This window comes from Carica papaya, chromosome 6 (genome assembly GCF_054855325.1).
Source record: "Carica papaya isolate Zhongbai chromosome 6, ASM5485532v1, whole genome shotgun sequence".
Lineage (NCBI taxonomy): Eukaryota > Viridiplantae > Streptophyta > Magnoliopsida > Brassicales > Caricaceae > Carica > Carica papaya.
In genome coordinates, this window is record NC_142314.1 from 27668253 (window position 1) to 27691806 (window position 23554).

The 23554-nt window shown below is 38.6% G+C and overlaps 1 protein-coding gene across 1 annotated transcript; it reads right to left on the reverse strand.

Moving 5' to 3' along the window:
• Positions 1-428: 428 nt before the first annotated feature.
• On the reverse strand, positions 429-866 carry LOC148253471 (uncharacterized). Its single transcript, XM_088223389.1, has one exon. It carries the CDS (start codon positions 864-866, stop codon positions 429-431), a length of 438 nt encoding a protein of 145 aa, XP_088079515.1.
• Positions 867-23554: the final 22688 nt, after the last annotated feature.

A 23554-nucleotide genomic window follows, 5' to 3' on the forward strand; every position in this document is an offset into this window, starting at 1 on the left:
CTTAAGTATCCCAAGCATTATTGCTAGATGCTCTGTATGTTTAGCCTTGCTCCATGAATAGATCAGCATATTATTAATGAAGATGATGATAAACTTATCCAAGAATGGTTGAAAGACTCTATTCATCAAATTCATAAATATCGCATGAGCATTTGTTAGACCAAAAGACATGACTAAGAATTTATAATAGCCGTACCTGGTCTTGAAGACAGTCTTGGGAACATCTTCTTTTTTTTAATCTTTAGTTGATGGTATCTAGAACATAGATCAATCTTTGAGAATACTTGGGCTCCTTGAAGTTGGTTGAATGGATCATCGATACGAGGCAACAGATACTTGTTCTTTATGATAACTTAGTTTAGTTGCCTATAGTTGATACAGAGTCGCATGGTACCATCTTTCTTCTTTACAAATAGTACTGGAGCTCCCTATGATGATACACTTAGTCTGATGAAACCTTTATCCAATAATTCTTGTAGTTGTTTCTTGAGTTCCTCTAATTTGGCTTTTACCATTCGATACGGAGCCTTAAAGATAAGGCCCATATAAAGAATTAAGTAAATGAAGAACTTGATCTCTCGGTCTGCAGGTAGACCTAGAAGATCTTCTGAAAAAATAATAAAAAATTCCTTCACCATTGGTATCTGTTGTAGATTGACTTCTCTACTTTTATTCTCTACTACATAAGCCAAATACCCTGCACGTCCCTTCTCAAGTAATCGTTGAGCTTGAATGCAAGATGTGAGACATGGATGTTGGGGCTCCCTAATCCCTTTGAATTTGAAATCCTTATCATTGAGAACATTAAAGGTCACCGTCTTTCCATGACAATCTATATTCATATGGTACACTGCCAACCTATCCATTCCTAGTATGACATCAAAATCATGTATGTTTAAGAGTATGAGATCTACTAGTAACTCTCTGTTGGCAATCTCTACAATACATGTTCGGGAGACTACATTAGTGGTCAAGTCCTTACTAGTTGCAGTAGAGACTACTAATACATAATCTAAATGTGATTGTTCAATGTTCAAATGCTGAGTAAACTCATGTGATGAAAAAGTGTGTGTGGATCTTGGGTCTATTAAAACTTTTAGCTAAGGTATTAGAGATAGTGACCATACCTTAGATTACATCCTGAGAGGCTTGAGCATCTCGCTCTATAATGACATGTACTCTTCCTTGAGTTCTTGGCCTAGTCTACTATTTATTGATAAGACATTTTTTGATCCGATGTTGAGTAATACCACATCTGAAACATCCATTTGTCAACTTGTAGCTAGTTCTGCTACCATGATTTTTTCCATAATGGGGGCAGATTTACTCTAGCTCTTGTGCTAAGGCTCTCGGAGGAATTATGAAACCTGTCTTTTGCCTCTTATCAGGTTGTTGTGGCTCTTAAGCCTTCCTTTTATTGTTTGGTATGAATAGTCAAGCCCGTTGGATCTATTGTGAGACTGGGCTTGTAGCATCTTCTGTAATTTGGGCCTGTTCTAGTATTTATTGGTAGTCATTAATCTTCAAAACTGAGATTTTATCCTAGATCTCCTTATGCAGGCCTCTCTGAAACTTTCTGGCTCTTAGGCTTCCATCTACTACTAAGTTGGGCACAAATCGAGCCAGCTCTATAAATTTTTTCGCATATTCTACCACCCTCATATTCCCTTTTTTTAATTCTAGGAACTCCATTTGCTTATGTTCTCGAACAAAGTCAGGGAAATACTTCTCCTAGAATGCCACTCCAAATGCTTCCCAATGGATTGGTATCCTCAAGGATCCATTCTTCAGGCGTCACTAGTATTCTATAACTCCTTTGAATATGAATGTGACTAATTGTACCTTTTATTCTGCAGTGGGGCTGAAAACATCGAATATCTTCTCTAACTCTATGATGCACTGTTCGACTAATATCGGGTCGGTTGCTCCAACAAATGATGGTGGGTTTATCCTCTTAAATCTTTCAATGAGTTTTTCATTATTTCTCTCAATCGGCTGGGTGTTACTAGTACTAACATTATTATCGTTAGTAGCACTTTGACTATGGACTACGTGTTGACTTACGACTATAGCTAAGCCTTCGACTATATGCATGAGACTATCGAGACTCGTCTCGATCTGGTCTTCTGGAACCCGATGTGCCTACTCTCTCTGTATCCTTGCCATTTTCTACATTCATGAAATTAAAATTTAGAGGCATTTCCCTATATTTCACAACTCTATCTAAGTCTTATGTAACCCTAAGCCTTGTATTCAAAGGATGTCCTAGAATCATGCTCTGATACCACTTCTTACGTACCAGACACCATCTTATAGGGTAATGATCGAAACATATTTACTTAAATCACATAGACTAGAGTTAAGTAAAATATTTTAACTTTATTAATCATAAAAGAGTCTCAGAAGTGTTACATCTCTTAAATATAAAATATAAATATATGTACGAGTCTTTAAATTTTCTTACTTATATTACTAAATAAAAGTACAAAACAATAACTTTAATATCAGAGTCTAGCTTCGAAATTTTTTTCTGTATCACCACTCACTCTGCAGCGGTATCTTCAATATCTGGAGGATGATAGAGGGGTGAGATAAAATATCTATATAAGTGATATTATAAAATCACAGCATACTACATGCAATATATAGTTTCTTTACACACAACAAAACATATATCATGTAATTTTTTCAAAACAGATGCGAATTAGAAGACGAATGCACAAATCAGAAAATAGATTCATGTTGTATAAGGAGGATCAATTAACTACCATACATTATGCGTAGGCACATATACTTATAACTAGTTCTTCATGTACCTGAACACGGAACAACATACATGAGTACCTTAAAACACTGCTACCTCTTGAACCCAGAACGGTTATGTATGGGTACACACTTATCACTTCGCCAATACACCCAAACACGGAACGATTTTGTACGACAAGATTGAAGCCTAGCATAATACAGGTACTTTCAGAATAACTTCTTTCCATAATGAGTGATGCACACATATCAAAATCACATTTCGAAAACACAAAGAAAAATAACACTTATATCAAAGTAAAACTTTAACAAATATTTACTTAGTAAATATGAAAGACAAATTAAATACTTACACATTTTTATACTGAAAATATATAAAATACGTCAAAACTACGTAGGCTATGAATCCATAATATCCACTTATTTTAGGTCCTTAACGGTTGTTGTAAAGGCTCGGAACTTCAAGAAAATGAATTTATATTATAAATGCGGAAGCAAACAGTAAAGTTAGAGTTCACATCCCTTACACAATAAATTAGAATGCCCAATAGGGCTACTGGAATGTCCCTTCTATAGCGGTTCATAAGACAAGCAAATAAATGATTGAAAGGATATAAATAAATGTCCTAAGGGGTTAACCTCCATCTGGGAGGTAAATTACTCAAACTCTCTTGTTAATCGGGATCTGGATCTAAATCTAAATTTTCTTGATCTGAAATGATTAATAGAAGGATGATATACACTAACCCAGTAAGAATATCACATTAATCACTGATACAAAAAACTGAAGGTTGGTAAAAAGAACATAAAATAACTAATGTAGCCCTTAATTTAAGTAAATTCATTTAATATAAAGAAAACCATTTATTCCATACTTACCCTTATAAGTTTTCTAAAATCAACCTATAGTGACAATTACTCAGATAACTTTATCATTTCTTTTATAAGTGAGCAAGAGCTGCAATTTTCCTTTTTACCTGCTTACTAGAACCTCTAGGGGTCCATAAGGATATTCACATACTCGTGAATCTAATGTTTAGATTTGTCAATTTACCCGATCGTTCCCATACTCTATCCGATAATGGGCACTAAATACACCATCGCCTCGATACCCCGTCTGGTATGAGGGTGAACCATATATCCTAAACCCTTTTGGTATGGGGCTTCTCAGCCCCGTCCAACTAAGGTAATGCCCACAATAGAGTTCCTTATGTACCGGGTCCATCCACCCTTTTTCCAAGGTACCCAATAAGTCTTTCTTACATAGATTCAAAGCATAAATCGATTACAAGTTATATACTAATAACTTATGTTTACAGATTAATAGTAGATAATGTAAATAGGCGATACATACATAAGGAAATATAATTGAAATATTTATTGCAAACTGAACCAACAAATGGGGGATATGCAATGAGGTAAACCAAATGACCGAGAGAGTAATTAAGTCTATCAATTTAATTCACACAATATAATAATAAGTATTTTAAGCAGTACAGAAAAAATAAACAATAAACTAGGACAAATGTGAACTGACGTGTTTTGCCTCCATTAGTGACTTGTGATTATTCTTAGGGTTTTCTAATTTTCACAAAACACAGTATTATCAATCATTAAGCTTCCATTTATTGTAATAGGGAATAGAGTGACGGATTCTTACCTGGATCATTATTTTGAAACACTGTGCTATCTCCTACGCCTCTTGACGCTCCCCGAGTTTTTAAATTTTTTTTATAGAAATTAAAATACTCATCACATACTCAAAAATACCCCAAAAGGCCAAAATCGGTATTGAAAACCCTTTTCAAAAAATTTTAGGGTTTCGGCATGGCGGACGCTGTGCTCCGGCGCCAGCTCCACCGCCCGCAATGGCAGTTTACGTCAGCCTTGCCAAATTTGATTGGTTTAGGATGATTTTTGCCGATTTTACACGTATCCATGCAAAAAAAAAATACATTAGGGAATCTCAATTGGCTGGAAAAGTAAAAAAAATTGAAACCTACCGGCGGGGGGGTCTCCGAGTGCAGCGGCTCTGCTGGACCTCCTTCGCGGCTGGGGTTCCTCTTCAGCTAACCTGCACAAAAAGAAATGTGAACACGGTGGTCAAAGTATCGCACAAAATAGAAAATGGGAAGGGGGCGGAGAGGGTATCGGGTTTTAGTTGGGGTGGCTCGGCCAAGCTTTGCTCGTACTTTTCAACTCACTCGTCGATCATTTGGCTCTGATATGGTCACAAGGAAGCTCGGGATTTAATTACGAGCGGGTAGGGGGAAAAAAGTACCTACTTTGACGTCGGTGGTGGCTCCAGTGCAGCGATGATGATGGTTGTTTTCTTTTCCGACCGCCCTTCTTCTTCTTCTCCAACGAGGGCCGATGCGGCTAGGGTTACAGTTCTTTAGACTGCGATGCTTAAATACTCTCTCTGTGTCGATCTAGGTCGTCCATGTAGGGACACGTGCCCCTCTCCCGTCTGTTGGATCCCTTTTATTTGGAGAATAAATTTTGGCTACACGATTGAATTGAATTTGACCGTTTGAACGTATTTAAAGGGGAAACGTATTCGTGCAAGGGGGACGTTATCTGGACTGTCGGATCGCCAAGCACACAGATCACCCGCATGGCCTCCCGCGTTATGCCGATGTCAGTGTGTTTTGTCATGCAGCATGCTTTGGTTCACTGTGGCTGCTGACTGGGTCATCCCACATGACTGAATTTTCCTTTTTTGCAATTTTACCTAATGTTTTCAATTTTTCTTTCAAAAACACCCCCCTTATTCAAAATTTCACCTATTTTCCCAAAAATTATTTTCAATTTCGTCTCTAATTCATTTTTTCTCAGAAGTTTAATAAAATTTAAATTTAAATAAAATTTTTAATTCTTTATATTTATATTTTATAAATAAAAGATCATCTCGGGCCAAATTTTTGGCCTCGGATGTTACAACTCTCTTTCATTTAAGAAGAAATTTGGTCTCTCAAATTTCTTGCCTTCTTGTTAGTCAAACAATTAAGGGTACTAGGCTCTGAAGTCCGATTCTAACTCCCAAGTGGCCTCTTCCTTCGTATGGTTTTGCCATAAGATCTTGACGAAGGAAATTTCTCTATTGCGAAGTACTCTGCTTTTCTGGTTCACAATATCCACCAGTACCTCCTCATAGGATAGATAATCCTGAAGTGAAAGTTTCTCGTGATATAGGATATGCGAGGAGTTTGGGTTGTACTTGTGTAACATAGACATATAAAACATATTATGGACTCTGGATAGCTCTGGGGGTAGTGCTAGTCTGTAAGCGGATGTACCAATCTTGTCCAAGATTTTAAACTGTCTAATGAACTGGGGATTTAATTTTTCCCTCTTTCCAAACTTGTTGATCCCCTTAAAAGTGGTGACCTTAAGAAACACCCAATCGCTTTTTTCAAATTTCAAATCTCTCATCCGGATGTCCACATAACTCTTCTGCCTACTCTGAGCTATCTGGATGTTCCTTTTGATTTTAACTATCTTGGCTGTGGTCTCCTCTACAAGATCTGAGCTAAATAATTTTCTATCACCTATCTCTTTCCAACAGATCAGCGACCTATAGGGTTGGCCATACAATGCCTCGTACGAGACCATACCGATATTTACTTGGTAACTATTATTGTAGGCAAACTCTATCAAGGGTAGATCATCATCCCAATGGCCTCTGAAGTCTAAATACAAGCTTGGAGCATATCCTCCAGTGTGCAAATTTTCTGTTATGATTGTCCATCGGTTTGAAGGTGGAATGCAGTGTTGAGGGATAGTTTCGTTCCCATTACTAACTGAAAACTAGACAAAAACAAAGAGGTGAACTTGTGATCTCTGTCGGATACCATTGTCATCGAAACTCCATGTAGCCTGACTATCTCTCGGATATAAATTATTGCTAGCTTATCTAACGGGTTGGTCATTTTGATAGCCAAGAAGTGAGAGGACTTAGTGAGACGGTCGATAATTACCCAGATAACATCATGTCACAAGCGTGCTTTAGGCAACCCTGTCATAAAATCTATAGTGATATGTTCCCATTTTCACTATGGGATCAGTAATAGCTGAAGTAGCCTACCTGAGTATTGATGCTCTGTCTTAACCTGTTGACATACAAGGCACTTGGCGACAAAATTAATAATTTCTCTTTTTATCCCGCTCCACTAAAAACAGGGTCGCATACTTTAGTGTATCTTAGTACTTTCGGGATGTATAATGAACTTTGAGCTATGAGCCTCTGTCATAATGTTCCTTTTTAGTTCACTGTCATCTAGGACACACACCCTATCCTAGAACCTGAGTAACCCATTGCAGAGACTCATAATTCTGGATTAACTTCATGTTTTATATCCTTTCTGAGAGCTGCTAGAGTGAAATCGGTCAATTGAGCTTCTTTTATTCTCTGAATCAGTTTGGGTTGGACAGTTAGATGGGTCAGGTATGTAACCCTTTTCAAGTCCTGAAGCTTTATCTATTGTGCAGCCCCTATTACCCTGCATTCAGAAACTATTAAGTGAGGCAACATACCTGTACTTTTTATGTTAAGCGCGTCGACCACCACATTACCCTTGTCTGGGTGATATAAAATCTTACAATTATAGTCCTTGAGGAGCTCTATCCAACACTTCTGATGCATGTTGAGATCCTTTTGAGTGAATAAATGCTTTAAGCTCTTATGGTCTGTATAAATCTCAAAAGTCTCCCCATACAAGTAGTGGTGCTAGGTCTTCAGGGCGTGGATAATAGCGGCAAGTTCCAAGTCGTGGGTAGGGTAATTTTTCTTATGATTCTTCAACTGCCTGGACTCATAGACTATAACTTTTCCATGCTGCATTAGAACATAACCCAATCTCAGGTAGGAGGCATCACTATACACTGTGTATCCACCTGTCCCATTTGGTAGAGCCAACATGGAAAGAGTAATCCCTACATGGTTCACTCAAAATTGATGTTTTTCGCAATCCTCATTCCACTCAAAATTGATGTTTTTCGCAATCCTCATTCCTCTCAAAATTGATGTTTTTCTTTATAAGTTGGGTCAATAGAGCAGCTAGGCTAGAAAACCCTTCCACAAACCTACGGTAATATCTTGTCATTCTTAGAAAGTTACGGATCTCCTTAACCGAAGTTAATTTTTTCCAACCAAGTACTGCCTTAACCTTCTCAGGATTCACTTACACCCCATCATTTGATATTATGTGGCCCAAAAAGGTAGTCTATTCAGGCTAAAACCCACACTTGTTCAATTTTGCATACAATATCTTTTTCTTGAAAACTTGTAAAACCTGAGTAACGTGATGAGTGTGTTCTTCTCTGTTCTTTAAATAGACTAGGATATCATCAATGAATACAATGATGAATTGATCTAGGAATTGCCTAAAAAGCCCGTTCATCAAGTCCATGAAAATGGCTAGCACATTGGTTAGCCCAAATGGTATGACCAGGAATTCATAATGTCAGTACCTAGTTCTAAAGGTTATCTTGGGAATTTCCTATGCCCTTCTTTACTTGATGGTAACCTGAACGCAAGTCTATCTTGGAGAAAACCTGGACACATTGTAATTGATCGAAAATATTATCAATCTAGGGGATGGGGTACTTGTTTTTTATTGTGACTTTGTTCAATCCTTTATAGTCAATGCACAACCTCAGGGACCCATCTCATTTCCTTAAAAACGTGACTCTAGCACCCCAAGGAGATATACTGTGTCGGATGAACCTATTATCCTGAAATTCTTTGATCTATTTCTTCAGTTCTTCCATCTCTACCCGACTCATGCGGTAAAGGGCAACTGAGATAGGCTAGGTGTCAGGATGAAGATCTATGATAAATTCAACTTCTCTATCCACTGGTAGTCCGAGTAATTAATCAGGAAACACATATGGGAATTCTCGGATCATAGGGATCTCTTAAATGCAAATTTCTTTTTTAACTAGAAAAGAAAACCGAGTTAAGTATCATATAACAATGCAATTATTATGAGGAAAAAAATATCTAATACTTTTATTAATTTGTGAATGGCTCTCCATTGGGAAGATTGAATATAAGCCTCTTATAGAAACAATATACGGTTGAGTGATACGGTGCTAACGAGTTAATTCCTATAATTACATCAAAATCTCCTGTGTCTATTTCTATCAGGTCTGCACTTAATTCCTTATCAGTTATCTCTACGATATAAGCTTTGTATATGACCTCCCCTAATAGTGTCGCATGTCCAGAAGTAGACACAAATAACACAGAAATAAGATTTTTAAGTAACACATTCAAATTTTTTGTAAAAGTATGTGAGACAAAAGAATGTGAAGTACCAGTATCAATTAAAATATGAACAAGGTAGTTACAGATAGTGTACGTACCCTGTATCACATCTAGGTTGGGTTCAGCATCTTGTTGGGTGAGGGTGTAAGCTCTGCCCTGAATGAAAGGTCTGGCCTTATTCTGATTTTGTGGCCACTCTTTCGTGTAGTGTTGGGCACTTCCACATATGTGATATGTATTATTGAGGCGATAGCAGGGTCTGTCTCTATGATCTTTACCACAGTGCTAATAAGTTCTACCGCATCCTACTGTCAAGGCCTAAGAAGGGGCTTGAGTCACAGGCCTAAGTCTCTTGTCTACTGAATTGGTGCAGTAGGTGTTAGTCTATAATATGGAACCAGGGGTTTAGAATTGCCTACTATTAGAGGAAAGATATGAAGGTTCTTCTCTACTATCTGTGTCTTGGCCAGAACTATCGAGTAGGTGCTGAGCTCAAACACATACAACTATTTCCTGACTTAGGACAGAGGCCCCACTCAAACTTCATTGCCTTTCTACCTTCATCCATCATATTCTCAGAAAAATATCAACCCAACTCTAGGAACCTTTAGGCATGCTCTGACACTATCATATCACCTTAGACCAGGTGTGCAAACTTCATTTCCTTCAAATGTCGAAGATACTCTTGAAGGTACTCTGCATTGAAGGCTATCAGGAACTGTTCCCAAGTGACTGGAATGGGCAGGGTGGCCTACTTCAACTGCCACCAGCGACTTGTCTCACCCACGATCATATAAGTGACAATACAATCTTTTGTTCGGGAACCACCCCAAGAGTTGTGAAGGCTTTCTCTGTCTCTGTTAACTAATACTTAGACTCTTTGAAGGAGGAAGTCCCTGTAAAGGTAGATGAGTTTAGTCTCTTATAACTCTCAATATAGTTAAGGTCCCTCATGGGTGGAACTGGATCCCATGGAAGAAGGATTAAATTATGCTGAGGGGTCGGGTGGCCCTGTGGCAGCACCTGGTTGTATGGTGGGGGCACCAAATTATACTGTGGCGGTGTTGGATGATATGGTGGAGGAGCAGGGTTGTAACAGAGTGGCACCAGATCTTCTTGTTGTAGGGGTTGCTCAAACTATGGTAGGGGTGGAGGGTTAGACAACTCCCTCCTTTTTTTTCGGGCCTACTGGCCAGAGATAAGTCTCTCCAGCATCTCAAAGAGTCGATCGACATACTCTCGAAGCGACCCATCCTGGGCTTCTTGGTTTAATAGGGGTCTTCATCTCCTCATATCCTTGTACCTGTATTTTACAAGAGAGGGTTAAGTGTCGGGTTGTATTTCAGTGTTTTTACATATTTGTGTAAGGAATGATTTCGATGAATGCGGCTCTAATACCAACTGTAAAGGCCCGAAACTTAAAAGAAATGAATTTATATTCTAAATGTAGAAGCAAACAATAAAGGTAGAGTTCACATTCCTTACACAGTAAATTAAAATGCCCAATAGAACTATTAGAATGTCCCTTCTACAGCGGTTCATAAGACAAGCAAATAAATGAATGAAAACATATAAATAAATGTCCTAAGAGGTTAATCTCCATTAGCACTTGATGGGGTTCGGGAGAAAAACTACTCACATCCCTCTTACTGATCGGGATCTGAATCTTGGTCTTCTTGATCTGAAATGGTTAATAGAAGGATGAGCTACATTAGCCCGGTAAGAATATCACACTAATAACTGATACAAAAAATCGAAGGTTGGTATAAAAAATATAAAACAACTAATGGAGCTTTTAATTTAAGTAAATTCATTTAACATAAAGAAAACCGTTTATTCCATACTTACCCTTATGAGTTTTTTAAAATTAACCTATAGTGATAATTACTCAGATAACTTTATCATTTCATTTACAAGTGAGCAAGAGCTGCAATTTTCCTTTTTACCAGCTGATTAGAATCTCTGGGGGTCCATAGGGATATTCCTCTACTTGTGAACTCTATATCTAGATTTGTCAATTAACCCGACTGTCCTTATACCCCGTCCGGTAATGGGCACCAAACACACTATCACCTCGATACCCCATCTAGTATAAAGGTGAACCATATCTCCCAAATCCTTCTAGTATTGGACTTTTTAGTCTCGTCCGACTGAGGTAATGTCTATAGTAGTGTTCCATATGTACCGAGTCTGTCCACCCTTTCACAGGGTACCCAGTAAGCCTTTCTTATATAGATTCAAAGCATAAACCAATTACCAGTTATATAGCAATAACTTATGTTTATAGATCAATAGTAGGTCATGCAAATAGGCGATACGTATATCAAGAAACATAATTAAAACATTTATCGCAAACTGAACCAACAAATAGGGGACATGTAGTGAGGTAAACCAAATGATTGAGAGAGCAATTAAGTCAATCAATTTAATTTACTCAATATAATAATAATCATTTTAAGCAGTACATGAAAAATAAACAGTAAACTAGGACAAATATAAACTGATCGGTTTTGACTCCATTAATGTCTTATAATTATTTTTAGGTTTTCTAGTTTCCACAAAACACAGTATTATCAATTATTAAAATTCAATTTACTATAACCGAGAATAAGGTGAGGGATTTTTATCCAGATCGGTGTTTTAAAACACCATGCTATCTCCTATGCTTCCTGACGGTCTTTCAATTTTCAGAATTTTTCCTGCATAAATTAAAATACTCGTCATGTATTAAAAAATACCCCAAAGGGCCAAAATCTGTGTTGAAAAACCTTCATGATAGATTTTAAGGTTTTGGCACGGCACTGCCGCCATGCTCCGGCATCGGTTCTGTTGTCCACAGTGGCGTTTCATATCGTCATGGCTAGTGTTGGCCAATTTATGCCAGTTTTGGCTGGTTTTACAAGTATCCATGCGAAAAAACACATTAGTGAACCTCGGTTTGCCAGAAAAGTCAAAAAATTGAAACATACTAGTGGGGGGTCTTCAAGTGCGACGGCTCCGCCGGTCCCCTTCACCGATGGGGTTACTTTTTGGCTAACCTGCACCAGAAAAAGACTGTGAACATGGTGGAAAAAAATTGCGTAAAATGAGAAATGGAAGGGGGTCATCAAAGAAGGTTTTGGGTTTTGGCTATCATGGCTCGATCAAGCTTTGTTCACAGTTTTCGGCTCACCCGTTGATCCTTTGGCTCCAATATAGGGAGGCTCGGGATTGAATTCCAAGCGTAAAGAGGGAAAAAAGTACCTATTTTGGCATCAACAGTGGCTCCGGTGTGGCGATGACGGTAGTTAGTTTCTTTTCCGACCGCCCTTCTTCTTCTTCTCTTCTGGTGATGGCTAGTGCGACTAAGGTTAGGGTTCCCTAGAACGCGATGGTTAAATACCCAACCCTAGGTAGGAGGCATCATTATAAACTATATATCCACCTGTCCTGCTCGACAAGGCTAACACATGTGCGGTAGTCAACCATTTTTTTAGTTTTAAAAGGCTCCTTTCAAAGTCCTCGTTCCACTTGAACTTGACGTTCTTTTTTGTGAGCCGAGTCAAAGAAAAAGCTAGACTATAAAATCTCTCCACAAATATGCGGTAATAACCTGTCATTCCTAGAAAGCTACGAATCTCCTTGACCGAGGTTAATTTTTTCCAACCGAGCACTGCCTCAATTTTTTTGGGATTCACTGACACTCCATCTCTAGATATGATGTGCCCTAGGAAGGTAGTTTGCTCGAGCCAAAACTCACACTTACTAAGCTTTACATATAACTTCTTTTCTCTGAGAACTTGCAAAACCTGAGTCAGATGGTGAACGTGCTCCTCTCTACTTTAAAATAGATCAGGATATCATCGATAAATACAATGACGAACTGATCCAGGAATTGTCTGAAAATTCTGTTCATTAAATCTATGGAGATGACTGGTATGTTGGTTAGTCCAAATGGCATGATCAAAAATTTATAGTGTTCGTACCTGGTTTGAAAAGATATTTTAAAATGTCTTTGTCTTGATCTTTACCTGATGGTAACCTGAACGCATATTTATTTTGGAGAAGACCTGGACACCCTACAACTTATTAAAAAGGTCATCGATCTTGGGGAGGGGGTACTTGTTCTTGATCGTGACCCTGTTCAGTCCTTTGTAGTCAATACATAATATTATCATCTCATCCCCCTTCCTTGCAAATGTGACTCCGGCACTCTAAGGGGACACACTGTGTCGGATGAATCCACTATCATGTAATTCACTAATCAGTTTTCTCAATTCCTCCATCTCAATACGACTCATGCGGTAAGGGGCAACCGAAATAGGCTGGGTGCCTGGCTGAAGATTTATGGTGAATTCAACTTCTCTGCCCACTGGCAATTTAGACAGTTCATTCGAGAACACATCCGAAAAGTCTCAGACTACAAGAATCTCTTAAATATAATTTTCTTTCTTGGGTTTACCTAGTTATAGAAAACAGACGGGTTAAAGTACTTGATAATAGGAAAATTACCTTGAGGGAACAAATGTTAAATAATTTTATTAATTTGTGAATGACTCCTTATTAGGAGGATTGAATACAAGTTTTTTATGAAAACAATCTATGGTGGCGTGATACGTCGCTAGTTAGTTCATTCCTAAGATTATATCAAAGTCCTCCGTGTCAATCTCTATTAGGTCCATACTCAATTTCTTATATGCTATATCTATGACACAGACTCTTTATATAACCTCCCCCAGTAGTGTCATATTCCCAGGAGTAGACATAAATAACACATAATTAAGTCCTTTAGGTAATACATTTAAGTTTGATGCAAAAATATGTGAGACAAATGAATGCGAGGCACTAGTATCAATCAAAACATGTGCAAGATGATTACAGATAGTGTACGTACCTTATATCACGTCTGGGTTGGCCTCTGCATCATGCTGAGTGAGATTGTAAGCCCTGCCCTGGATAGGAAGTATGGTTTGGTTCTGATTCCTAGGGCATTCCCTCGCATAATTCTAGGCACTCCCACATATGCGGCAGGCATTGTTGAGGCGATAGCAAGGTCGGTCCCCATAATCTTTGCCACAGTGTTGGCAAGTCCTGTCACGTCCTGTTGTTGGAATATGAGGAGGAGCCTAAGTCATTGGCTTGGGTTTCTTGTTCTGCTGAACCGGTGTAGTAGGTGTTGGTCTGCAGTGTGGAACCGGGAGCCTGAAATTCCCTACTGCTGGAGGAAAAATACGAAGGTTCCTCTCCACTAACTATACCTTAGCCAGAACAGCCAAGTAAGTACTAAGCTCAAATACATATAGCTGCTGTCTGATCTCAGGACAGAGGTCCCACTCGAACTTTTTTGCCTTTCTGCCTTCATCCATCATACTCTTAGGGGAATACCGGCCCAACTCCAGGAACTTTCAGGCATATTCCGATACAGTCATGTCCTGGACCAGGTGTACAAACTTCATTTCTTTCAAATGTTGGAGATGCTCTGGGAGGTACTCTGCATTAAAGGCCATCAAAAATTGTTCCCAAGTGATTGGAACAGGCAGGGTGGCTTACTTGAGTTGCCACTAGCGGCCTGCCTCTTCCATCAGCATGTAGGTGGCAAGTATGACCCTCTATTCGAGAATTACACCAAGAGTCTTGAAGGCTTTCTCTATCTCAGCTAACCAGTACTTGGCCTCTTCAAAGGAAGATTCCCCTGCAAAAGTAAATGGGTTTAGTCGTTTATACCTCTCAATGTAGCTTGGGTCCACCATGGAAGGGACTGGGTCCCGTAGAAGAGGGACTGAATTGTGTTAAGGATGGACTAGATGGCCCTGTAGTGGTACTGGATGATACAGTAGAGGCACTGGATTGTACTGTGGTGGTGCTGGGTGATGCAGTTGGGGCACCGGGCTATACTGTGGTGGTGCTGGGTGGTACTGTGGTTGGGGCACCAGATCATACTATGGTGGTACTGGATGGTACTATAGAGGAGCAGGGTCGTAAGGGGGTGGCTCAGGATCCTCTTGCTGCAGGGGTGGCTCAACCTGTGACAGTGGGGGAGGGTCAGGTAGCTCCCTTCTTTATTCCCAGGCCTATTGGGCAGTGATAAGTCTCTCTAGTATTTCAAATAGCCAGTCAACATCCTCTCGAAATGAACCCTCTGGAGCTGCTCGGTTTAGTAGGGGTCTTCCTCTCCTCATCCATCTGTACCTGCATTTCATAAGGAACAATTGAGTGATAATTCATGATTTTTGGTGTTTCCTAAAGATTTTGTGTAAGAGATGGTTTCGAGGAATCTGGCTCTGATACCAACTGTAAAGGCCCGTGAACTTGAAAAGAAATAAATTATGAATTGAATGCAGAAGTGAAATAAATAGTTAGGGTTTACACTCCTTACATAATAATTCAGATTACCTAATAAGACTACGGGAATGACCATTTTAAATGAAATAACAAAAATCAAAGAAATAAATGGAAAAATAAACAATTAGGAATCCTACTCGTAACCCTTTTGTGGATCAGACTCTAGATCCTAGTCCTCTTGATATGAAATGATTAATAAAAAAGTGAGTTATACTAGGCCAGTAAGAATATCACACTACTACCGACACAGAAATGAAAGTTGGTAAAAATCATGAAAACAACTAATAGAGCTCTTAATTTAAGTAAATTTGTTTATCATAAATAAAATTATTTACCGCATACTCACCGTAGCGAGATTTTCAAAACCAACCTATAGAGTCAATAACATAAACAATATCATAATCTCATATGCAATCAGTCGGCAATAATAACTTTCTCTTTTATCAGCCTACTGGTATCCATGAGGGTCCACAAGGATGTCTCCATTACGCGTGAACCCTTTTTCATATTTTCAATTAACAAGCCATCCCCATACCCCGTCCGGCAAGATATAACGTTCATGGTAGGATTTCCTATATAGCTGATCCGTCTACCATCTCCCAGGATATCCAGTAAGGCTACCATTCATCCATTTACTTAATCAAATAATATCTCGTTTACCTTTAATTTTCAGTTTCCCAATTTAATCGTAATTACATAAAACAAGCAATGCATGCATCAAGAAAACACAACCGCATCATCATACCAATTCTAGTGTATTATCATGCATTCAAAAACATAAAATCAAGCAATCAGCTAAACACGGCAATCAGTAATGAATAACTAATTTTGACTCTATCAGTGACCTATAATTAATTATGGATATTTTTTAAACTACACAAAATACAGTATTATTATTAATTAAACTTCAATTCTATAACAAGAAATAAGATGAGGGATTCTTACGCAAATTGATGTCTGAGATGCTAAACTTTCAGTCACGCCTATTGACGGTCCCCGAGTTCCCTGAATTTTTCTTCAGGGATTAAAACACACTTCAAGCACCTAGAAATATTTCAAAAATCCCAAAATCAGTCTTAGAAACCCTTTTTGGCCAATTCTGGAATTCCAGCACGGCGACTCCATTATATTCCAGTGACGGCACCACCGCCCGCGGTGGTGGTTTACCTCAGGTTAGCTGTTTTTGGCCGATTTTGTACCCATCCCTGTGAGAAAATACGTTAAGGGACCTCGGTTGGCCCAAAAAAGTTGAAAAACTTCTTACCGGCGACGGAGTGTGCGGCGACTCTGCTAGCTAACTTCGTAGTTGAGTGTTTTGCTTTGGTCAATCTGTAGAGAAAAGAATAGTGATTACAATGGTGGATAAATTACACGAAATGGGAATCCGGAAGGGCCTCATCGGAGGCAGTTTTTGCTTTTTCCTACGGCGGCGGCGCCGGGCTTTGCCCGCAATTTCTGACTCATCCATTGGTCCTTTTGCTCTAATTTGGCCATGGAGGTGTTTAAAATTGAATTTCGAGCGAATGAGAAAAATTTTACCTCTTTTGATAGTCAGAAGTGGCTCGGGCGCGGCGGTAGGTGGCGATCGACTTTCTTCCTGGCAATTAGCTCTTCTTCTCCGGTGAGGCGGGGGTCTGGCGGCTAGGGTTAGGGTTTGGTGTGAAGAGGGTTATTTATATCCGTCTCCTTTTAATCTGGACCGTCTATCGCGTTTGATCTGGACCGTCTGATTGCGTTTAAATGGGAAGTGAATCTGGACCGTTTATAGCGATTTGATCTGAATCGTCTGATTGCGTTTAAATAGGAAGTGAATCTAGACCGTCGTTTTACGATTTGATCTAGACCATCCGATCATGTTTTAAAGGGAGAACGGATCCAGACCTTCCGTGCGCGGGGGAACAAATTCGGACCGTTTGATTGCGGGCATGCAGATTGCCAACATGGCCTCCTGCGTGGCACTGCATCAGTGTGCCTTGCCACGTGGTGCGATCCGGTTCGTCGAGACTGCTTACTGGGCATTCTACGTGGCACAATTTTCTTAAATTATGTTTTAACCCTTCAATTTCTGATTTTTCTTTCAAAAATACCCCCAGAACCCAAATTTTCACCCCTTTTTTCCAAAATTATTTTCAATTTCATCCTCCACCTATTTTTCTTTATTTTTACATTAAATAAAAAATTAAATAATTAAAGAATTATATTTATACAATTAATTTTAATTACATCAAAATAAATTAAGGGTATTACAGAAATCTAGAATAATGATAAGTTTTTGAGAGACATAATAAGTTCAGCTCTCACTTGGTTTTTTTGGTTAATTTCTCAGAACCCTAAAGTAGAAGCCAAGATTAGAGAAGAACTCAACTCAAATACAAGAAAGTTAAGAAACCGGTTGTTTTAGTTTTTGGTGAGGAAAGCTGGACAATTCACAACTTTAGTTGATTTTCATTGATTGATCAAATGAGAGAACAACAGAATTTATAGAGCTTGGCTGCTCCTTACAAGAATTCAAAAGCATACACACACCACAAGAAAAATAAAGAGCATTTGCAAAAGATCAAAACTGAAATATACAGAGGGTAATGAAGGACAACAACAGCTTGCAGGAAGGGACAATTATGTTCTTACAGGAAGGGATGATTGCATTTTAGTTGTCGGCCATGTGTGCTTTGTCTAAAAGCTAGATGTTGAGTTGAAGTTGACTAGGAGCATTTGCTAACCTGGACAAGTTTGCACACTTGTCCTCTTGAGCTTGCTGATAACGACCAGTCTCTAGCGGTTCAATATTCTTCACATTCCCCTTCAAACTTGTCAAGGGAAGCGGTCGCCCAACTAGTCTAAGTTTTTCTCTGAAATATTTAACTTGTGTTTGTGATAGAGCTTTGGTGAAGCAGTCGGCAGTCTGATCACACGAAGGCACATATCTGATATCGAGAACAAATTTTCTCACTTTGTCACGAATGAAGTGAACATCTACTTCAATATGTTTGGGTTGAAAATGGAAGATGGGAGTACTGGTAAGGGTTGTGGTGCTCATGTTGTTGCACCAACCTATTGAAGTATGTGGGATAATTACGTTTATTTCTTTGAGTAAGGACTTCAACCAAGCAATTTCACAAGATAGATGAGCTAGGGCCCAATAATCAGATTCGACACTTGATCTTGACACAGCGTTTTATTTCTTTGAGTTCCAGGAAACTAGATTTTCTCCAAGGTAAACACAGTAGCCAGAGGTAGAAGTAGAGCGATGATCATCTTTTGAGCAAGCCCAGTCTGTATCTGAGTACCCAGCGATGCTTAATCTATCGTTGGGTTTAATATGAAGCTCGATATCAGTTGTTCCTTTTATATATATGAGCACTCTTTTCAGGGCTTTCATGTGAAGATCGGTTGGTCTTTGCATGAACTAACTAGGTTAATTGACGATAAATGATATATCTGGCTTTGTGTAAGTCAGATATTGAAGAGATCCTATCATTTTCCAATAGGGAGTCGGATCAGTCAGTTCTTCTCTTTCTTCAACAGTTAGCTTACTTTCAATCACTGCTAGTAAAGGACATGATTTGGTAGAATGCATGTTGCTTCTTTTAAGGAGTTATTTAGTGAATTTTGTTTGGATGAAAAAGAGTCCAATGTCATCACGTGTTGCTTTGATACTGAGGAAAAGAAAAATGCCACCAAGATCCTTCAGTGCAAACAGGTCGTGAAGCTTACTGATAAAGCTCTGCATCTTCTTAGGCTTGTTTCCTGTAATGATTATATCATCATCATAGATCAATATGAAGAATTTAATTAGTTTAGTGACAAAAAAAGAGAGATGTGTCTGTTTATGAGTTTTTGAAGTCCCATTTGAGCAATGAGGATTTGAGCTTGTCAAACTAAGCTCTTGGAGCTTGTTTGAGTCCATAGAGTGCTTTGTTGAGTTGACAAACATAATTGGGATGTATAGAATCTTTGAAACCTTCGGGTTGCTTCATAAACACTGTCTCTTTCAGTTCCCCATTTAGGAAGCCATTGTTCACATCTAATTGTTTGATGTTCCACCCATTTGTGACTGCTAGAATCAGTATTACTCAAAACGTTGATGCCTTAATCACTGGGCTGAAAGTTTGGTGAAAATCTATGCCAAGTGTTTGATGGAAATATTTTTCCATTAATCTAGCTTTACAGTGTTGAAAACTTCCATTTGCATTCATCTTGATTTTGTAGACCCATCTGTTTCCAACAAGGTTCATTTTCGGACGATAAGGAACCAACTTCTAGGTCTGATTATTTTTTAGGGTGGTCATTTCTTCTTCCATTGCTGATTTCTAGTGAGGGTCATTAATAGCTTCTATGATCGAAGTGGGTGTTGTGAGATTGTTTACTTTTGTTGTTTGAATAATTGAAAGTCTTGTGACATGTTTTTTGGTCTAAAGATCCCATCTTGAGCTCTGGTCATCAGCTGGTGTCTCGGAGCTTCTGTTAAAGTGTCCTCTATTTGCACTCTTTCTTCTATTTATTCTTTTGGTACCATGTTTTGATTCAAAGGGAATTTTGGTTCTTGTTGCGACATGTTGTTGCCAACTGGAGAGTCTCTTAGTAAGTGTTGCAGTGAAGTCTCTACCATAGGGGAAGATGGTGGTGCTGTAGCTTCAGAGGCGTCTTGGCTCTTTATGATCCCAGAAGAGGGTCAAGTTGATGGGAGGTTAGAGCATATTTGAGCCATAACGGTAGTGTGATTCTAGAGGTCATTTCAGGTTGATCAGTGTTCTCAAAGCCGTGATGAAAGGGGAATTATAATTCATTGAAAACAACATTTCTAGATACATAGATTTTACTAGTGGAGCTGAGACATTTGTACCCTTTGTGAAGGGAGTTATAGCCAAGAAAGACACACTTTGATGAATGAACGGAAAGCTTGTGACTTTGGTATGGTCTCAGATAAGGGAAGCAGGCACAACCAAAGGTTTTTAGCTGTTTGTAGTTAGGTTTCTTGTGATATAGTTATTTAAGTGGGAAAGATTGATCTAGATTGGTATATGCATTCTATTAATCAGGAACACTGTCGTTTTAAAGGCATCGAGCCAATATCTCAATGGTACTCCAGACTAAGCAAGGAAAGTGAGACTAGTTTCGGCTATATGCCTATGTTTCCTTTGAGCTCGTTCGTTTTGAGCTTAGGAGTAAAGGCAAGAGTATCTAATTTTTATTCCACTATTTTGAAGAATCTGAGCTAAAACAGTAAACTCTCCTCCCATATCCGATTGAAGGCATTTTATTTTCTTTTCAAATTGGGGTTTTCTGTTTGTTGTTTAAACAAGATGAAGGTCTGAAGAACATCTGATTTTTGTTTGAGTGGATAGAGCCAAGAAATTGATTGTAATCATCAATAAAGATTACATAATACCTATGGCCCAAAGGTGAAGTGAGAGGAAAAGGTCCCCAAACATCGGTATGGACAATTTCGAAGGGTGTTTTTGCATGCAACAAAGACAAAGAGTAGGGAAGAAGGTGGGACTTGCCCAGTTGACATGCATCACAAAAAAGGTTCTCATTGAATTTAAAGTGTTCATTACATGATTTCAAAATGGTAGATAAGCTTTTTTGATGATGGATGTCTAAGTCTCTTATGCCACATCTGCAATGTTTTTTATTCAGGAGTTCAGCTACTATCTTGGTTGTTTTTGCTGGTGATCAAGACCTGATAGGGAGGATGAGGAAAGGGAGCTGGTTTTAAGAAGCCCAAACAGTACATGCCGTCTTTAAGCTTCCCTAGCAGCAGCACCTTCCCAGTGGCTTTGTCTTTCACAAGACAAGAAGATGAGTCAAAAATTACTTTAACATTTTTAGAAGAGGTCAGTTAAGATACACTTAGTAAGTTCTTATTGATTTTAGGTATATGTAGCACTCTGTGTAGTGCTAATTTTTGGCTTCTGGGTGTATAAATGTTAGTCTTACCAATGTGTTTGATAGGCAATTTCTCACCATTTTCAATCATCAGACTCTCATTTCCTCCATATGTTTGTTTCAACTGTAGGATGTTTGGGTCACCTGTAATATGGTTGGTGGCAACGATGTCTGCATACCACACTGGGTATTCAGGATTGTTTTCATTGGAGGCTAAAAAAGTAGAGCTTTGATGGACCTTTGTGGAGCTTTATAGAATGGCTCCCATGTAGCTATTATCATATCGATAGTAGCAATGAGCCCAGTGTGCCCAATTTTACCGCACACTTGATAGATTGGTCTGGAGTTGCCACCGTGTTTTCCTCTTCTTCTAGTGTTGTATCAATCATCAGAGGAAATAAACTATAGGGCTTCCTCACTAGTGCCAAATCTAGTCTACTTGAATATACAGAGAAAGTCGTGGAAGGAAGCACCGAAGTCGAAATAACAGTAAACTTAGAATTCGAAGATTGGTTCACACAAGATTAGATATTATTGGGATCAGTTTATAGCTCGATTGAGACAAACATAGCCTCTAAATTGATGGGGCACTTGACATCAAAACTTCTCTGGGATGCCATCAGTGACCTCTTCGTAGTAAAAACAAGAGAAAACGTAATCTATTACAAGAGAGAATTCATTAAAATGCAAAAAGGGAACTTGAAGATGGAAGAATACCTAAAATCCATCAAAGGCATCGCAGACAGCCTTGCATTAGCAGGTCATCCTGATATTGGAGGACCTCATCTCTTAAGTTCTCGCTGGTTTGGATTCTCTTGAATACAACCAACTCGCATGCCAAATCACAAAAAAGGAAAGCATAAACTGGGTAGAACTCAAATCGTGATTGCTGAACTATGAAAGGCAACTAGAACAACTTAACTCTACAATAGCCAATCTTACCTCAGACGACCTTCAGCAAATTTCTCCAGTATCAGAAGCAACAGGAACTACCAAAATTAACCATATTTTTCTAAAGAATGAAGTTATCATGGTTGAGTTTTAGTGTGCACATAGAGCTCATTGAGCTATTGGGCAGGGTTTGAATTCTTTGAGGTGTTGGGTTGAAGGTGGAAGAGTTGATGTTATCTCCTGTCATTTTCACTTGCTCTGATACCAAGTTAAGAAACCGGTTGTTTTAGTTTTTGGTGAGGAAAGTTGGACAATTCACAACTTTAGTTGATTTTTTTGATTGATCAAATGAGAGAACAACAGAATATATAGAGCTTGGCTACTCCTTACAAGAATTCAAAAGCATACACATCATAAAAAATTAAAGAGCCTTTACAAAATATCAAAATGAGAATATACAGAGGATAATGAAGGACATCAACAGCTTACAAGAAGGGACGATTATGTTCTTGCAGGAAGGGATGATTGCATTCCAGTTGTTGGCAATGCATGCTTTGTCTAGAAGCTAGATGCTGAGTTGGAATGTTGACTGGGATCATTTGCTGACCTGGACAAGTTTGCACACTTGTCCTCTTGAGCTTGCTGATAATGGCCAGTCTCCAGTGATTTAATGGCCAGTCTCTACTCAGCATTCTGCGAATTACTAAGATTATATCCCCCACTTCCATTTCAACACAAGAAGCCATTAAAACTATATATACTTTCGAGCGACCATTATATTGATCCAAAGATGAAGATCTTGTTTTCTTATATGCAATAGGGAGAATGAGATCGATATGGGGAGAAGATTGTTATGAATACAAGCCTGAAATATGGATATCTGAACAAGGGAGAGTTAAACATGAGCCGTCTTATAAGTTTTTGGCATTTAGTGCAGGTCCAAGGACTTGTTTGGGGAAGGAAATGGCTTTTACTCAGTTAAAACTTGTCGCAGCTTCAATTATATATAATTACAATCTAGAAGTAGTTGAAGAACAATGTGTAGAGCCAGGTATTTCCATTTTGCTACATATGAAGCATGGTGTAATACCCGGACCCAAAATTTGGTATGGGATTAATTTTAAAATTTAAAAAATATAAAAATATATAATTTTTAAATTTATAAATTTTTATTTAATATAAAATTAGGAAAAATATGTGGAGGATGAAATCGAAAATAATTTTGAGAAAAATGGGTGAAAATTTGGGTTCGAAAAGTATTTTTGAAAGAAAAATGAGAAATTAGGGGTCAAAACACAATTAAAAAAAATGCACCATGTAAGACCCGCCAGTCAATAGCCCCGACAAACCAGAGCGTGTTGTGTGGTAAGACACACTTACTTGGTGCCACGCGAGAGGCCACGTTGGCAATCTGCGACT

Bases quoted from the DNA above. Each gene is read 5' to 3' on its own strand.
- LOC148253471 (XM_088223389.1), bottom strand. From the start codon at position 866: ATGGATAGGTTGGCAGTGTACCATATGAATATAGATTGTCATGGAAAG.